Genomic DNA, 17248 nt, shown 5'->3' with positions numbered 1-17248 from the left:
TCCAGGACTCTAACAGTTGAAAATAGACGGAAATGGCAACACCTATGCATCGTTTTTTAATGCCAAAAGGGAAAACATTTGTAATACTAGCACTAGAGTTACAGAAGTGTCAGAAATTTCTTGTTAGAATGATCCTGTTTCTGGTTTTCTTTCTCACCTTATTTGAAACTCTGCAGCACTGAACCTACCTTGTTCTCCCTGAACATCTAAACACTGTTCTGTGGTGGTGTGGCCCTGTGCAACTCAGCAGACCTAGGCCTGGGCAGAAATTTTTCAATGGCTGGCCAGTACAAAGAAACCATCTGGGCAGAACTGATTTAGGTGAACAAGACTTGGCTTCTAATGGTTTTATTGCTGACTGATTGTGTGGACCAGACAATTTAAATGAATCTCTGGATCCTCATCTGTGAAATAAGTGTAAAATCTACCTACTATTTCACAAGTACTTATGGAATACATAAAAATAAACAGATTCTAAAGAGTCTGTCTAGGACCTCAATTTCCATATCTTTAACTGAGTGGATGGACTAATCATCTGAAGCCTCTTCTAATTTGAATATAAGTTCTCATGCACTAATTTTTATTACAGGAAATAGATTTTCTTGCTGCCTCACATTGTTCACAGGACGTCAGAGAATAAATGTGACATAGGCAAATAGAATCCCATTATCTAATGGGGCCCACTAAGGCCTTTCTGAATTATTATCAGGCTGTTTCTTAAAGGGTATTAGATATTTACACAACACTTGTTCTGGATTCTGGCCCAGCTACCATTGTGGTAAACAGCTCCACCCCCATGGGCTTCAGCAAGCTTTTCATGAACATAAACCACCAGCACCTCATCTCACGCCCTTTCCATGTGCGTGCTCTTCCTGGGCTTCCCCGTTCACTCCCAGTTGAGTCAGGAGAGTGCAGGCTCCACTGGGGAGCCCACTCATGCAGCACAGAATTAATACTTGGCATTGTGGTAAACAGACCAATTCTCCCTTCCTCCTCCCCAGTATGAATTGTCCTGAGATGCATTAGTATATTATGTCTCTCGGAATAGAGTAGCCTGAGATTAAATAATCAACTATGCTTGTACCGAGTGATGGCCACTTAGGTAATTCACTTTGTTCTCACTCTCCCTCCTTCCCTGGACAACTCACCTTTTTCCTCCACTCCTGCTTCCCCGGATGCACACTTCTGAAAAAGTTGTTGCACACAAACTTCAGTCTTAGAAAGCTCTACTTTTGGAGGATCTAGACTACAACTAGGAATGGTTTTCAGTATCCAAGCCAAAACAATATGGACAAACTAAAGTGACTATTATGAATGTTGTGAATAAGAATATTATAAACATCTTTTTAAGCTTTAAGCTCTAGAAATGTATGTTATCTAAAGCACCAAGCAATTAGTGTTGGCCTTAGTTAACGTAAATTCAACAATTAAACACTTTACACAGTTATAGTATGTATTCATATTTGTTTCTTTTTGCATAAAGAGGTTACTCCAATCTGGTGGGGAGCAGTGATAAAGAGAGGTCAGTGGAAACTGGCCATGCTGAAGAACAGATGGGACAAGACTTCTCAATATGGTTTTGAAAAATGTTTTGGAATCATATGACTCTATTACCTGTTTTAAACATTCGTAAGATTAAGTGGGCCACTTAGAATCAGTATGAGACAAAGACATAAAACTATAAATTCATGATAGAATAACTGGATTGAAATTGCTTATGGTTTTATTATGTGCCTTGTAAATTTAGAGTCAGAATCTGAGAATGGAGAGTCTTCAGTTCCAATGAAAAGGTGCACATAAACCGACACAAATTGATACTCGATTTTACATTTATTTCATAACTCTCAGATTACAAAAATAATGCATGTTCATTGTGAAAAAAATTGAATGTACCCAAAAGTACAAAGAAAATTATCATCAGTAATTACATCACCACGAGATTAAAAAAAAAAAAATTGGTGTACATACTTCTGGTCTTTCCTAAGTAATATATTACACATTATGTGTGATTTAAAGTCAACAATGACTATAAATTTCCAAACCCAGTTTCTCTTACTGAAAGAGAAATAATAGTTGATTTCCATACTGTGGGCATGAGGCTAGGCATTTCACAGGCATTTTCCCTTCATCTCTACTCCAACCCTGTGGATTAAATAGACATTTGTCCCACTTTATAGAGAAGGAAACTGAAGATCTAAGAACTTAAACATTAACATGCCCAAAGGGTCACATCTAATAAGTGGCAAAACCAAGTTCAAAACTATATTCGTCTATTGTAAAAACCGTAGGTTTTTTACTGTACCATGATGCTGCTCCCATGAGTTTTTAGAAAAAAACATGACATACAAAACCCTCCTAGATTATCTTATTACATGTGTTACATCAAATGACAGAAATGGAAAAATGATATATAACTTGCCCTCAGCAAAAAAACTGTATTTGGCTTTTTAGAGGTTGAAAAGTATCGTGGTATTACTCTTCTTTCACCTGTTACAGTACCCTGTCACCACCATCATCATAGTTGAAAATCAGTGCTAGTGCTAGGAGAAATTTATGGCATTAAAAGAACTGAATGCTGAGTGGAAAATCAAGGAAATACAATTTCTTTGGGCATTTATGAAACTACACATTTCTTGGAGTTTGAGTCAGTTTTGCTTTTGAAATGACGAGTCTTTTCTGGAAAAAAATAAGATAACATTGATTAATACCTAACATTTTTAAAGCACTTATTGTCTACCAGGCACTATTGTTCATTAAATCCCACAACAGCCCTTTGAAGTAAACATTTTTATTTTCTTTCCTAGTTAATAAATGAGAAGGTTGTCACAGGGAGGTCATAGAACTTGCTCAAGATTTACAAGCAGTCAGCTTTGGAGTTCAAGAGTGAGCTCACACAGCCTTGCGTCAGAATACATACCCTTAGCCAGTTCAGTGGACTGCATCTGTGTCTTCTCTGAGAGTTCTTATGGAACCTCTTTCATAGGAAGAATACATTTAACCCTTTTCCCTTTTAGAAAAAAAAGTGCAGCTCACTGCCAGCACTTCTTTAATTTTACATAAACACACTCTTTGAGGCTGAAGCAAATCTGACTGATTTTCAATGTGAAAAACAAATATAAAAACTGTTATTGGAGTTATTTCTAAACAGAACTAACATCAGAATAGTCTGAATCATCCGAATCGTCAATTTCCGAAAAATCAGATTCACTGAATGAATCTTTGGGCAACAATTGTTTGAGAACGATGTCAACATCACATGTAGGAGTGCTACATTTTCTAGGACTTGACATTTTCAACCATCAAGAATTTCCATATTTTGTAAATGGAAATACCACTACTAAAAACAGAATGCTATAAGTAGAATGATGTATTTTGTTTCCAAAGTCGATATACTAGAGCAATGCAAAAATAATCATAAAAGCAAGATAATTCATGGCAAAGTTTTCTCGGGGTAAATGCTGCAAGCACCGCTGGCGAATATTCTCGGGGCCAATGGGAACAGGGTTAAAGTTGAGGGAACAACTCCAATATTAGGAGATCGTGTGATGGAAGGTAGGTATCCACACACTGTTCCTTGTACCTACTACCGCTAGAAACTATTGGATCAGTCGGTGTTCACTCATTTATCTTCTTGCTCCAGGTAAAACTGCTTCAGTGAAAATAATGGCAGATGTTCCTGTTTTTTGCTTGAATGCTTGCTATTATATGAGAGTTATAACACCTCCTAATTTGTTGATAAGCTCTTAAAGGATCTTTCCTGACAATATGGTCAGTGATTTTGGCAGAGTGATTTTTAGCAGTAGCCACAGGTGGCAAAGTAATAGCCTGTCTGCTCTTTGTGTTCCACCTAGAGATAACATTTTTATAAACACTAACCTGCAGTTTCTCAACGAGGGTAAAATGGCATTTTGAGCAAGACAACTCTTCGTTGTGGAGAACAATCTTATAACTGTATGGGATGGTTTAGCACTTCTGCCCCACCCCACCCGCCCCCACCACACATATGCATAAACAAAAACACTCCCCCACTTTTTCAAATGCCGAGTAGGGGGATGACACAGAACTGCCCGGCTAACAAGTAACCAGTATTGACTGGGTCATTCCCCAAAGGAGAAGCTGCTGACAGCTTACAAGCCCCTTCCATAGTTCCATACTCCGTGTGGGCCACAGCTAACACCACCCTGGGACTGCAGCTGGTCAGGATGGTGTTTCTGTAGACTGCTTTCTGACATTTTAAGGGAGAAAGAATTTCTGTTTGTTGAAATTGTCACCTACCAGCTAGTTTTGGGAAACCTGCGTGTACCAGCTCTTCATACAGGTGCTTGGCCGGATCAGCCTGAGTCATCAGGGTCCCATGTAGCCAGATAAGCAGAGCCCTGTGGCCATGTTCACGGAAGCTTTCATTTCCTGTGCCAAGCACAAGAGGTCCGAGGTAAAACACCACGAGCTGCTGTCTCTTTCCATTGTGATCTCGGTTCCAACTAAACTTTCTGAATGACTGTGGTTGCACATGTCTGTTCCTCTTCGAAAAAAGCCCTTCCAGTTGCCCTCGCTGTGCTGCTTTATGATGACCAGCGTTTGCATTCCCTCCAACTCTTGCCTCGCACCTACTGTGCTTGGCACACACCCAAAGGAATGTACAAGAGAGAGGACAGCTGTGGTGCCTGCCCAGTGGTAACAATTTTAATGAGATGTGCAACTTCTCATAGACCAATGCTCCTCAAACTCCCAGTGCTTATTTCACCCGGGTATCTTACTAAAATGCATGTTCGGATTCAGTAGGTCTGTAAGAATCCATGCACCTAACAAACTCCCGGGTGCTGCTGCCACTGCTGCTCCATATTCCCCACTCTGAGCAGCAAGCATGCACCGTTCATTCTGCCACTCCAGTTTCAAGAAAGCTACTCTGAGGGAAGTTTGCATCCCTGGGCCAGGATTATGCATTTGACAAATACTCACTGGATATCTCAGCCTGGACAGGTGTTGGGGGAAGTTCTGGGATAGGGAGCCACAAAGCCACTGTGGTTCCCAACAGGACTTCACTACAGGCTCCTTGCTCTGAGAAAGAGTGTGCAGGAGCAGACATGCTGTGCAAAGGAAGGGCCTGAGCTCTGCAGGGGTGAGGCAGAAGTTCACCGGACAGACTGTTACAGAGAGGCAGGCATTTCAGGGAGAGGGAACTGCATGCTTACAGAATGTACTCCTGGACAAGTCCTCTGTTCCTTTCCTAATCTTGCTCTTGACAAACTAATTTGTCTTAAATACCATCATGAGTCTTGTCACTCCTTTGCTCAAAAGCCCACAAACTCCCCATTGCCAGTAACCTTACCCTGGATATAAGGGTACATTACAATATAATGTACCCTGGACATTTATAATATAATTGAATTGTAAATGTCATTTTTATTGTGCCAACTAGATTATAAACTTCGTCAAACATGCATGGCTTAGAGAGCTGATGTATCTGTCCCTCATCCAGCAGAGAAACACTCCAGGCCCTCCATAAACGTTCCATCGAAACACTTTAAAATCTCCCTTGTCCTGCTGGCAAGTACCTGAAGATAACACTGTATTTTCCAGTCATCTCTTTAGGTCAAGATAGAGTTCCAGGAGGCAACTCAATTTTCCTAAAGACTTCACACAACACTATAAGCCTAACTAATGACAAAAAAGAAATCTCAACAATAAAAAAATTTTTCTAGTTAGAAACTAGTTAGCATTTAATGTTTTCAATATATTATCATCTATTTTTCACATGAAAATGAATCCTAAGAATGTGCAATACAAAGTCTCGTATACTTGTATGTGGTATAAATGGTGTGTGTTCACAGGCTGTGCTTCTGCCATCCCCAGTTCCCAGCAATCCCCGGTACAAATCGACCCCTGAGCAAGGACACCTTCTCGTCTTAGGATGTCCATGAGAGGGCTGTGCTCTGAATAAAACACTTTGCCAAGAAACGTGTTTGCTTCATTGTTTTCAAAGCTAATTAGTTGATTAATGCCAAGTAAACTTTCTATGTTTCCTAGGTTTTCGTCTAACTACAAAAAAGCGAAATTAAGGTATCTAGCTGACTTGACCTCACTAATTCTGACAGTTTGAGTCCACCTGAAATGATTCCATTGCTTGGAATCATCTAGCCAAGAAAGCCCTCTGAGTCTATATTCCCCGTGTCTCTCATGGGACAGCCAAGTCTCCCCTAAGGCAGTGTCCTACGAGAACCCTTTCTCCCCCACCCACCTGGTTTAAGGAATTCCTCTTTCTGGAGCGCGGACTTAAACAGTGAGCCTATTGATTACGGAATAAACCCATTCACCCCAGGACAGTCTCAAGGAACATAGAAATCAGACTGACTTCCCACTGACACACCAACTATTAAATCCTTGCTTCCTTAAGTGACCGTCCAGTTGGGAACCTGAATTTCTCTCTAAGCCTTTGCCACATGTTTGATATGGCTCAATAAATGTAATCATCCCTTGCAAACTTCAGTTTCCTGCAGACCATGAGCATTCACTTTCTGCAAATCTTAACACCCAAATCGCTGGTGTGGATTTAAGCTAGCTGCCCCTATTCCTGGGCCCCTCGAAGACTGCGGCTTATTGTGAGTGCCACACACTTCCTTGGAAGACCCCACACCAGGAGGCATTGCTGTTCCTAACAGTGACTTCCTCCTGCCCACGTCACCTAGTCCGTACTCACCTGACCACTGTGCCTCAATGGCTCTAATCTGGTCATCTGTAAAGTTCCACGAACGGGCCAGCCTCTGCCACTCATTGGCCTTCAGCTGATGGTAAGCCAGGCCCCAGAGGAGCGTGCGAATGTGTCTGGTCTCCAGACTGTGGTCTTGCTTGAATGTCAGAGGAAAGCCTGTTGATGGGTCCCTGATGCTTTCATGATGCTCCTAAAGTGAAAATAATTTATCAGAAGATTTCAGACATGTTCTACTTATTACCTTATTTCAGAGTATATATGTTTTTCATACATAACTAGTAAGGTGGTCACTGAGACTATGTTTTCAATGCCATCTGTCACTGGATCTTTTTTTTTTTTTTTTTTTTTGCCATCCAAAATGGAAACAAATGCTTGAAATTAAAAGCTTGGGTACCGTCTGTCTGACACAGGAAATGTGAGGGATTTTGCCGATTGTGCCCCATGCTGCTTAGAACAGAGAATGAGAACAGAGAGGCTGCCTTGGGAAAGGATGTGTCACAACAACAAAACCATCTTTAATGGCCTTTGTTTGAACCCACGTCCGCTTTTCTTCTTTTGTGTATTTGATGTTCTCATATCGAAGCTTCGGTGAGCCCAGATTGGCTGTATCCTTAATAAGACCCCATAGATGGTCCCTCATTCATCCTGCTCTCTGGTGAGCATGAGGAGAGCAAACTAGGAGCCTAGCTCAGGGTGGGGCTTGGGGAAGAGGTGACCCAGGGGGTAGAGAGGACAGGAGTGGACGTCATTTAAAGTCACTGCAGCCAGACTCAGCCCAACAGCACTATGCCTAGATTGGCAAGGTTCCTTTTGTCCCTTCAGCAGAATCCACCAGAGTCCTGCAGAATCAAACCACAAACACTGGAGAAAATCACTGAGTGAAAGCAGACATCGCCGCTTCCTAGAACTGCATGTTGTGCTTATGCCAGTAGGGCTCCAGGTTATCCTCCTACAGAAGGTTGCAGATCAGTTAAGGACACGCAGGACACGTGGCCCACCAAGAAGTCTGGGACTTCCTACTTACCTCTCCTTTTTCATGTATAGTGACTTCTATTTTTGTCTTTCACTTACATAGAGGTGTACCTTAATGAAAATGTTCTTAACAACAAGATGAGAATCAAGGCTGGGGCAGGAAATGAACCAAAAGTGTCTGGGACCCTGGGTTTCAACACTGATGAGAAGAACTTGCTGAGCCCCCACCATGGATCCTTCACAGCATCAGCAACCTCCTCCAGGAAGCTAGACAAGGGAAGCGCAATAAGCTCCTCCTGGGAAGCTTGGCCAAGAAGGGCAAAACCTTCCTCTAGTATCTGAACTTTGTGTACAGAAGTTGGAATAGGAATGGGAGGTGTGAATTACCCATAATTGTTTTAGAGACTGTAAAAAGCAAGGTCTTCTCCAACCCAACCTCAGCTTTACTTCCACAGTGCCTAGCTCCCAGGAATTCCAAAAGAAGTAAGGTTAAGGATGGGGAGATCCAACAAACTTGGGAGCTGCAGGCCACTTCACTTTGTCCTTCTCTCCTCATTCCATCTCCTGAAACAATGATGAATCCAACAAGAACAAAAGCCTAAACGTCACAAGGGAAAGGGAAGAACACAAAATGCTTCTGCATTTATCTTTATGCGATAACATTTTTAGTTCTTCAAGAAACTTACATGGTTTGTGCATTTCAGGATTGGATTGTATGGTCCCTTAGGCTTCCATTGAAAAGGGCAGGAGATTTGGAAAGTCTAGGTCTTTTTCAGCAGCCAGTGAAAGCATTAAATAGCTTGCCTGCCAAAGCACTGAACTATTTGCAGGAATAACATGAGCCAGAACTGGTGGAAATTAAAATAACATAAGTCAGGTTTTAGGAAGCTCCCATTTGCCTCTGAACCACTGAATTCAATGATGGATGATTGGGTGGTTAGGTTAAAGGATAAATTAATATAAGAGAGGAATTTAAATCATATCTTTAATCCTTTTACTAGGAACCATTTTATATTAGGTGAGGCTATAAACTTGTTCAATGAACAAAGATGATTTAAAATAATAAATGCATTTGGTGAAAAAATGTTTAAAGATGCATCTTAAAAAACAAGTATTTCTCCCACTCCAGACCCCAGGATCCCAATTGTCACCAGAGTTAACAACTCTTACCATTTCTGGGGGTCTCCTTTAGCTATACTCATGTATTATATATGGTTTTCAAAGTATACCTAACTCTTATGTCTTAAAGATTCATTAGGAAAGAGGGCGTATTCATTTGGTGGGAAAGTAATTTATTCTCATCTACCCAAAATAATTTTTAAAAAGCTATCAGGAATTAAAAATAGAACCAATGAATATTTCTATTTCCAAAGAAAATGTGAAAGCAAGTTAAAGGGAAAGAGAAAAGATGGAACTTGGTAAAGTTGTCTTCAATAAAATACAATGGTAATTTAAGAAATTGAGCCTGAGGATAGGAAAAGAGGAAGAGGTAAAGGGAGGAGACGGAAGAACGTAGAATATGATGAATGGGAGAGAAGAAACAGAGAGTTCCAATTGTTAAAATTTTTTAAAAAAAAGTTTTACAAGCAAAGCACTTTTTTTGGTTTTGTTTTACAGGCAAGAAAAGTTGCAAGGAGGATGGTGTGACCTTTAAAAGAATCCATATATATCAAGACTACCAAGCTAATTAAACAGGATTGTGAGAGAGAAGGAGATGAGTAAATGCTGTTTGCTTTAAGGATTTAAGGGAAATTTCCCAGGACTGGCCAGGTGGACAGCAATCCAGGTTCGTAGACACTCAGGGTGGGCCTCAAGTGATTAGGGCCGGAATTCTGGAGCTAACACATTGGGCCGGGGTAGCCATGCAGCCTAGAATGGAAACAGCACATCACTGTAAGTCAAGAATGGTGCCTGGCAGTGCCATTCTTGCCTGAGGGCATAGAGTTGAATCTTGCAGGGGAGGGCAGTCTATTGAGAAGCTGCATGGGTAGCAGATATCAGAGGAAATAAAAATAAAAGAACAGCAAAAAGAATGACTTACAGACAAGTTTTTTTGGTGTTCTTAGATGAATAAGGTTTTCGTGACTCTCACAGAATACTTGAGTGCCCGAAAGCATGCACAGGGATGTGTTGAAAACTGCCGAGCCACAGAAAGGAGTTTTTTAAACCACTCATTCGTGCTTCTGGGAATAGCTCATGGCCAGACTGTGGACAGAGGGCACAACCAGGGCGTCACCCATCAGGGGCTCACATGCTAGGTCCATTAGAGCCGGCCTGGACAATGCCCCTTGGCCCTAATGAACTCTACGCACTCAGTTCTGACATCTGACATCAGCAGAGGAAGAGGCAGCTGTTCATTCCATGAATGAGGCAGCACAAGACAGAAGGGAGAGTTATAATTGTACTGATCAGGACTCTGCTCATTAGAGCAAAGAATGGCACAGACCCCACACTGCCCCCCAAAGAAGATGGGTGTTGCCAGGAGAGCCCCTGCTGTGCTGGGATCGGCCTTCCTTACCTCTCTCCAGGCGTAATATCTCTCTGCTTTAATGAGCATGTCCACTACAAGGCTATGGTTGCTCCTGGAGGCCACAGCCAGGGCAGTCTTTCCTTGCTAAAATTAAAAAAGAAAAAAAATTCAGGTGGTATGTCCTAGTGATTAGGAGCTCTAGTTTTGGAACAAGGGGGCCTGGGTTCAAATCTTGATTCTACCAGCCTATGCTGGGTAAATTTAGGCCAGTCCTTTGCTTCTTTGGGTCTTTATAACTACCCCATAGTGGAGTGGTCAGGGGTAAATGTGATAATGCATATAAAGCCTTTAGAACATGTGCTACCCTGAACATTTCCTAGCCTTGTTTGCAGTTAGGTATGTGACCTAAGTTCTGGCCAATGGTCTTTAAATAGAAGTGGGACATGTAACTTCTAGGAAGTATCTTTAAACAGAAGAGGGATGAACGGCATTTTCCTTCTTTTCTTCTCCCTCCTGAGTGGAATGCTGACATGATGGCAGGAGCCTGAACAGCCACTTTAGACCAGGAAGTAGAAGTCGCGTTTTGAGGCGCATTCAGTAATAAGACAGAAAGGGCTGGATCTTATTAAGAATAATATCAATAAAGGCAACAGTGGTAATTCATAGGTCACTGGACCCCTATCTAGAATTTTTTCTATTACACCATACTGCCTCCAACCAAGCGCGAGAGGTTTGAATCTTAAAAATGGAATGATCAACAAGGGCTGCTCTGGACATAAGTTTGGGAATGAAATGCCTGGAGTTCATTGTAATCTTAGACAAATTACAAAAAGGTACACTTTTCTCAAGATGGACAGAGCTCAAAGCCAGGGCATAGAGATTTGCAAGCAGAATCCTCTGGATTTCATAGAGTGCACCACTTCTACATCTAAACATTTTACCCTGAGCAAAGGATGCTCGTTCTCATTTGCTTTTCAAACGCCCCATGAAGAATTTGCTCAGAAAACAATGAAAATTAATAGTCAGAAAAGACCCAAGAAGAAGTTCCAATCTCAGGAACCCTTATGGATCCAGAAATATATCCCAAGTGTTATCTTATATGGTTCGATATTTGCAACAAGTGCAATTCCCACCAATATAAATGATTTGGTTCTTAGTCTAGGCGCTAAGACCCAGGAGAGCAGGAAAATTAGGGCTGAAAGTAATCAGCCTCTAATCAAAAGAGACAGTAATGAAATTAGGAAGAACTGCATTTTGCAGGCATTTAGCAAGCCTCTAATTGTATGCTGTCTACATTCTGGCTTGTAAAGCCATTTGAATCACCATAATTAGCCTGCTTTGAGAAGGCAGCATTCTGAGAGCCAGAGTTTCCAAGCTCATAGGAAAATTTTCCTAGGGAATATATGCTGGAGTGAAAATCCAAACACTTCTGCCCTTAGGGGTTGGGAGGTAGCTCGGATAGAAGGTTCTCTGAGAGCTTTTTGACACCTCAGGCCAAGAGGACAAGCAGAGAACAAGCTGCTGGGAAAGTCAAATTTATACCAGACTTTGGTTCCTTATTTCCTAACGAGACCCTAACATGGTCCTAGAAACACTTTTCTTTGGCAAAATGAAAATCAAAATAAATTGTGGGAGCCAATAGAAAAGATATTTTTTATTCATTAATTAACTATGTATTGGGTGCCAACTATGTGCCAGACCTTGAAAAGAAAGGAGAAGAAGGGAAATCTGGGAAAATCAAATTATGAGGCCCAGAAAACTGTGAGTTCTTGTTTTGAAAACAAAGTCAAATGGCAGCATTGACTGTTTACTGGAATATCTAGTCCACTAAGCACCAGGGACCCCAACGTAAATCCCTGCCCAATGGTATAGATTTTGTACCCACAGAATGGCTTTGGGTGTATTAAGTATTCATGAAAAACTAAAATAAATTACAAAACAACAGCATTAGAAAATATTACTGCTAAATGTTAAACCAAGTTAACCAGGTACAACTGGTGAAAGTGGTGGAACTCCACACAAGTGATAACATTATGGGTTTGTGTTTTCCTTCCTTAAGCTTTTCTACGTGTTCTAAATTGTCCACAGTGGGCCTGTGTTACTTTTTTATTTTGAGGCGGAGTTTTGCTCTTTTGCCTAGACTGGAGGGCATTGGCACTATCTCGGCTCACTGCAACCTCTGCCTTCCGGTTTCAAGTGATTCTTCTGTCTCAGCCTCCCGTGAAGCTGTGATTACAGGCGTCCACCACTATGCCTGGCTGATTTTTGTATTTTTAGTAGAGATGCGGTTTCACCATGTTGGTCAGACCAGTCTCAAACTCCTGGCCTCGTGATGTGCCTGCCTTGGCCTCTCAAACTGCTGGGATTATAGGAGTGAGCCTCTGCACCAGCCGGCCTGTGTTACTTTTATGATCAGGAAAAAAAAAAATCTAATTTTAGAAACTGACACACAGAGAAAAGTAATATAACATATAACTACTTTAGATCCTACACCTGTAAAATGGATGATTCTGAACTAGAGTAGGGTGGATTCAGGCTTGCACTGTGAAGTAGGGAGGTGCTGGCTATTGAACTGTGTGGGTAAAAATGAGGAAGGGAAAACTGCAAGTTTCGGAAGCAATCATCTTTGCTGACAGTTGTAGCAAAGCACCAAATGACAAAGCAGCCACTACTTGGGTTTGAAGCCAGCTCTGCCTCTTACTATGTGTGTGACCCAATGTCATCAGAATCTCTCCAATCTACTCTTGAAAACTGGAGTAATTTTGTCCACCTCACTGAGCTGTGAGGATTGAAGTAATATGGCATGCATGAGTACCTGACAGGGCTGTATCCAGGGGCCTCCTGTATAACTTTCAGTAAAGCTGAGACCTAACACAGCTCTCTGACAACCCTCTGGAGGCTTAGCCTGCACTATTCCACCACTTGAAAGAAACAAAATTGTCCTTCTTTAAAAACAAGTTTACACAATAGCCAAAAGGTGGATGCAACCCAAATGTCCATCAATGGATGAATGAATAAACAAAATGTGGTAGAGACATACAATGAAATGTTATTTAGCCTTAAAAAGAAATGAAATTCTGACACATGCTACAACATAGAGAAACCTTGAGGATGTTACACTAAGTCAACTAAGCCAGTCACAAAAAGGCAAATACTATGTGATTCCACTTATATGAGATGCTTAGAGTGGTCAAATTCATAGAAACAGAAAGCAGAATGGTGGTTCCCAGGGCCTGGGAGAAGGAAGAAATGGCCAGTTATTGAACAAGTATAAAGTTTCACTTTTGCAAGATGAAAAGTTTTGGAGACCAATTGCATAACAATGTGAACATACTTAACCATACTGAACTATATACTTAAAAATGGTTAAGACAGTGTTTATGTATGTGTATTTCACCACAAATTTTTTAATTAAAAAAAAATTTAGACATATGTAAAGTCATTCATTGCAACTCTGTTTATAAGAGCAAAACCTTAGGAACAGCTTAAATATCAATCAATTGAGGACTAGTTGAACAAGTTGTGATATGTCTGTGCCACGCTATACAATGCAGCTCAAAAAAAAAAAAAAAAAAGAAGGAACTCTCCACGTACTAATATGCAAATATCTCCACTTAATAATGCTAAAAAAGCTAAATGCAGAACAGTATACTAGTTATAGGTAAGCCATCAGTGTCTAAAAAGGATGGAGGAAGGGAATAAGAGTACAATGTGTTTATGTTTGCTTGCATGTGCATAAAAACTCTGGAAGGAACAGAAATAATTTATAATAATGGATGCATATAGGCAGAGTGGTATGGTAACCAGACAAGTAGGAACAGGGGTGGGTGGGAAATTTTTACTGTTAAACCCTTACTAGTTATATTCTTTTATTTTTGGGCCATATGAATCTATAATCTTTTCAAACATTTAATAAAGAATTTGAATTTAAAAACACATATTTGTCATTCAAAGTAAAAATTCTTACTGACATAGCTCAACCAAAATTGGGATATTTTACTGACTATGAAGATACACGGTTTCTCCAGTTTGTGCCCATTTCACAAAAGATATTCCAATGCTTCTGCTCAAGGCTGACAGCCAACGGGAAGGTCTTAGCAACCATCTCAGCTGAATGGATTAAGTCCATGCACTTACCTTGTCAACAGCCTTCAAGTCACAGCCTGCCTTCAGCAGGGTTTCCACCAGTTCCACATTTCCACAATCAGCAGCTACATGCAGAGGAGTTTGTTGTTTCTGCCATGAAATTAAGAAGGGGAACAAACTTGGACGGTGAAAAGACAAACGGAAAGTATAGCCATCCTGTTTAGGCTCAAGGGAAAACACAGGTCGTACATTTTTTAATGGATACTGGGGCATTCATTGCACTATTATTTGCAATAGTGAAAAACTGAAAGGAAATTACATGTTTAACAAGGAGACTCACTAGATAAATTATGATACATCTATATATTGGAATAAGAGGCAACCATTAAAAATTCTTTTTTAAAAAATGATTTCAATATTAGGTACCTAAAGTAGTCAAATGCATAGAGACAGAAAGTAGAATGGCGGTTCCCAGGAGCTGGATGAGGAGGCAATGGGAAGTCACTGCTTAATAGATATAAAATTAGGCCGGGCGCGGTGGCTCAGGCCTGTAATCCCAGCACTTTGGGAGGCCGAGGCGGGCGGATCACAAGGTCAGGAGATCGAGACCATCCTGGCTAACACGGTGAAACCCCGTCTCTACTAAAAAGTACAAAAAACTAGCCGGGCGAGGTGGCGGGCGCCTGTAGTCCCAGCTACTCGGGAGGCTGAGGCAGGAGAATGGCGTGAACCCGGGAGGCGGAGCTTGCAGTGAGCTGAGATCCGGCCACTGCACTCCAGCTTGGGCGACAGAGCGAGACTCCGTCTCAAAAAAAAAAAAAAAAAGATATCAAATTTCAGTTTGAGAAGATGAAAAACGTTCTGGAGATGGATGGTGGTGATATTACACTAAATGAATGTAATTAATGCTGCTGAACTGTACACTTAAGATGGTTAAAACGGTGGATTTTGTTATGTGTATTTTACTACAATAAAAATGATTTCAGAGGCCGAGACGGGCAGATCACGAGGTCAGGCGATCGAGACCATCCTGGCTAACAGGGTGAAACCCCATCTCTACAAAAAAAAAAACAAAAATTAGCTGGGAGCGGTGGCGGGCGCCTGTAGCCCCAGCTACTCGGGAGGCTGAGGCAGGAGAATGACGTGAACCCAGGAGGCCGAGCTTGCAGTGAGTGGAGATAGCGCCACTGCACTCCAGCCTGGGCGACAGAGCGAGACTCTATCTCAAAAAAAAAAAAAAAAAACATGATTTCAAAGATTTTTTGAAAATAAAAAATGCTTTTGATATAATGTTTGAAACTTCAGGAAATGATACTATCTAGTTGAGCTTGATTTAATTAAAACTACATATAGAAAAAGAGAAGAAAACACAGTACAGAAGAATGCTAATGCTAAGGTCTAAATGAAGGGATTAAAGTTTATTTTTATTGCCTTCTTAATGCATTTCTCTGTTCTCTAAATTTTCTACATTATAATGTATAAAGGAGTTCAAGACTTCTAATTTCCTTCTGGAGTAATCATTTTCCTATCAAGATGATAAGAGTTTCAAAAGAAATACCCGAAATCACAAGAAAATCACCCATCTTCACCTCTCACCAAAAGGAATGCAGTTGTGAAGAGATTTCTAAAATATTAGGGCAGAGAGGAGCCTTAGACGTGATCTAGCCCAACTCCTTAACCAGAAAAGGGAAGCAACTTCCCCAGGGTCACAGAGCTGGGCAATAGCATGTGGCCTCCTCCTCCCACCACAGCACAGGGCCAGTATGCTGGGGAGATTACCAAAAAACATTTGTTTATTTATATTTTTATTTTTTTCTGACAGACAGTTGCTTACTCTGTCATTCAGACTGGAGTACAGTAGCAGGCTAGTAGCTCACTGTAACCTGGAACTCCTGGGCTGAAGCAATCCTCCCTTCTCAGTTTCCTGAGTAGCTGAGACTACAGGCTCTACTTTTTTTTTTTTTTTTTTTTTTTTTTGTAGAGATGAGGTCTCACTATGTTGCCCAGGTTGGTTTCAAACCTGGCCTCAGGTGATCCTCCTATCTTGGCCATCCAAAGTGTTGGGATTACAGGTGTGACCCAAAACACCTGGCCTCCAAAAAGCCTTTTTTTTTTTTTTTCTTGAGATGGAGTCTCACTCTGTCACCCAGGCTGGAGTGCAGTGGTGCGATCTCAGCTCACTGCAACCTCCACCTCCTGGGTTCAAGCGATTCTTCTGCCTCAGTCTCCCAAGTAGCTGGGATTACAGGCACCCAGCTAATTTTTTGTATTTTTAGTAGAGACAGGGTTTCACTATGTTGGCCGGGCTTGTCTCAAACTCCTGACCTCGTGATCCACCCGCCTCAGCCTCCCAAAGTGCTGGGATTACAGGCGTGAGCCACGGCGCCCAGCCCCAAAAAGCATTTCTTAAAGACTCACCTTCAAATGTCAGTGTGTCTAGGTGTTTGTCATTGAAGACTTTACACTTATACTGACACGCCTACCAAAGATCTCTACCGACATGGAACAAAGGTGAAAATGGAATGTATCAAATCCAGCAACACCCATTTTAACAACATGTTACAAGTCTGGAAGGCAGGAAATGCACTAAAACATTAACAAGAGTTATCTTTCTTTGCTGGGTACTTCAAACACATTAAGTCTTTTCAGCTTTTTTAAAATTTTTACATACATATTTTATATTTAAAATATAAAATTTCCTTTTTTTTATGCATATTATTGGTCTAATAAAAAATTAAAGTGATGAAGTCTGGTTCTGTAAAAGGATAGCAAGCCTAACACGCACTCCTTGCCTAGAGTACATCTGGCCAGTTCTGTCAAAACCAATGTCATGAGTACAAAGCTCTGTCTGTGTATTTAGCAAAGTTTTTGCCCATTGAGAAAGATTTCAGATATTAACATAGTTGAATACATAAGCATATTTAATAACAAGAGGAGATTGTTTTTTTCCCCCAAAAACCTTTTGGGATAGGTAAAGGCAGGGGAGGAAGCTAGGTTCCCTGGAGGAGAGA

General features: G+C 41.1%; 1 protein-coding gene across 2 annotated transcripts in view; it reads right to left on the bottom strand.

Annotated features, from left to right (window-relative positions):
• Positions 1-1811: 1811 nt before the first annotated feature.
• ANKDD1B (ankyrin repeat and death domain containing 1B) overlaps positions 1812-17248 on the bottom strand; it is a 54655-nt gene continuing 39218 nt past the window's right edge. For both annotated transcript variants that reach the window (XM_033179899.1, XM_033179900.1), the window contains 5 exons: positions 14289-14387; positions 10200-10295; positions 6698-6899; positions 4276-4407; positions 1812-2676 (listed from right to left, as the gene is read on the bottom strand). In XM_033179899.1, the coding sequence (XP_033035790.1) occupies positions 2615-2676; positions 4276-4407; positions 6698-6899; positions 10200-10295; positions 14289-14387 (591 nt within the window). In that variant the 3' untranslated portion in view covers positions 1812-2614. The remainder of the gene's footprint in view (positions 2677-4275; positions 4408-6697; positions 6900-10199; positions 10296-14288; positions 14388-17248) is intronic.

The sequence above is a fragment of the Trachypithecus francoisi genome, unplaced genomic scaffold (assembly GCF_009764315.1).
Source record: "Trachypithecus francoisi isolate TF-2019V2 unplaced genomic scaffold, Tfra_2.0 Lachesis_group2, whole genome shotgun sequence".
In the NCBI taxonomy this organism is placed as follows: domain Eukaryota; kingdom Metazoa; phylum Chordata; class Mammalia; order Primates; family Cercopithecidae; genus Trachypithecus; species Trachypithecus francoisi.
This window is presented reverse-complemented; position numbering and strand designations above follow the sequence as displayed.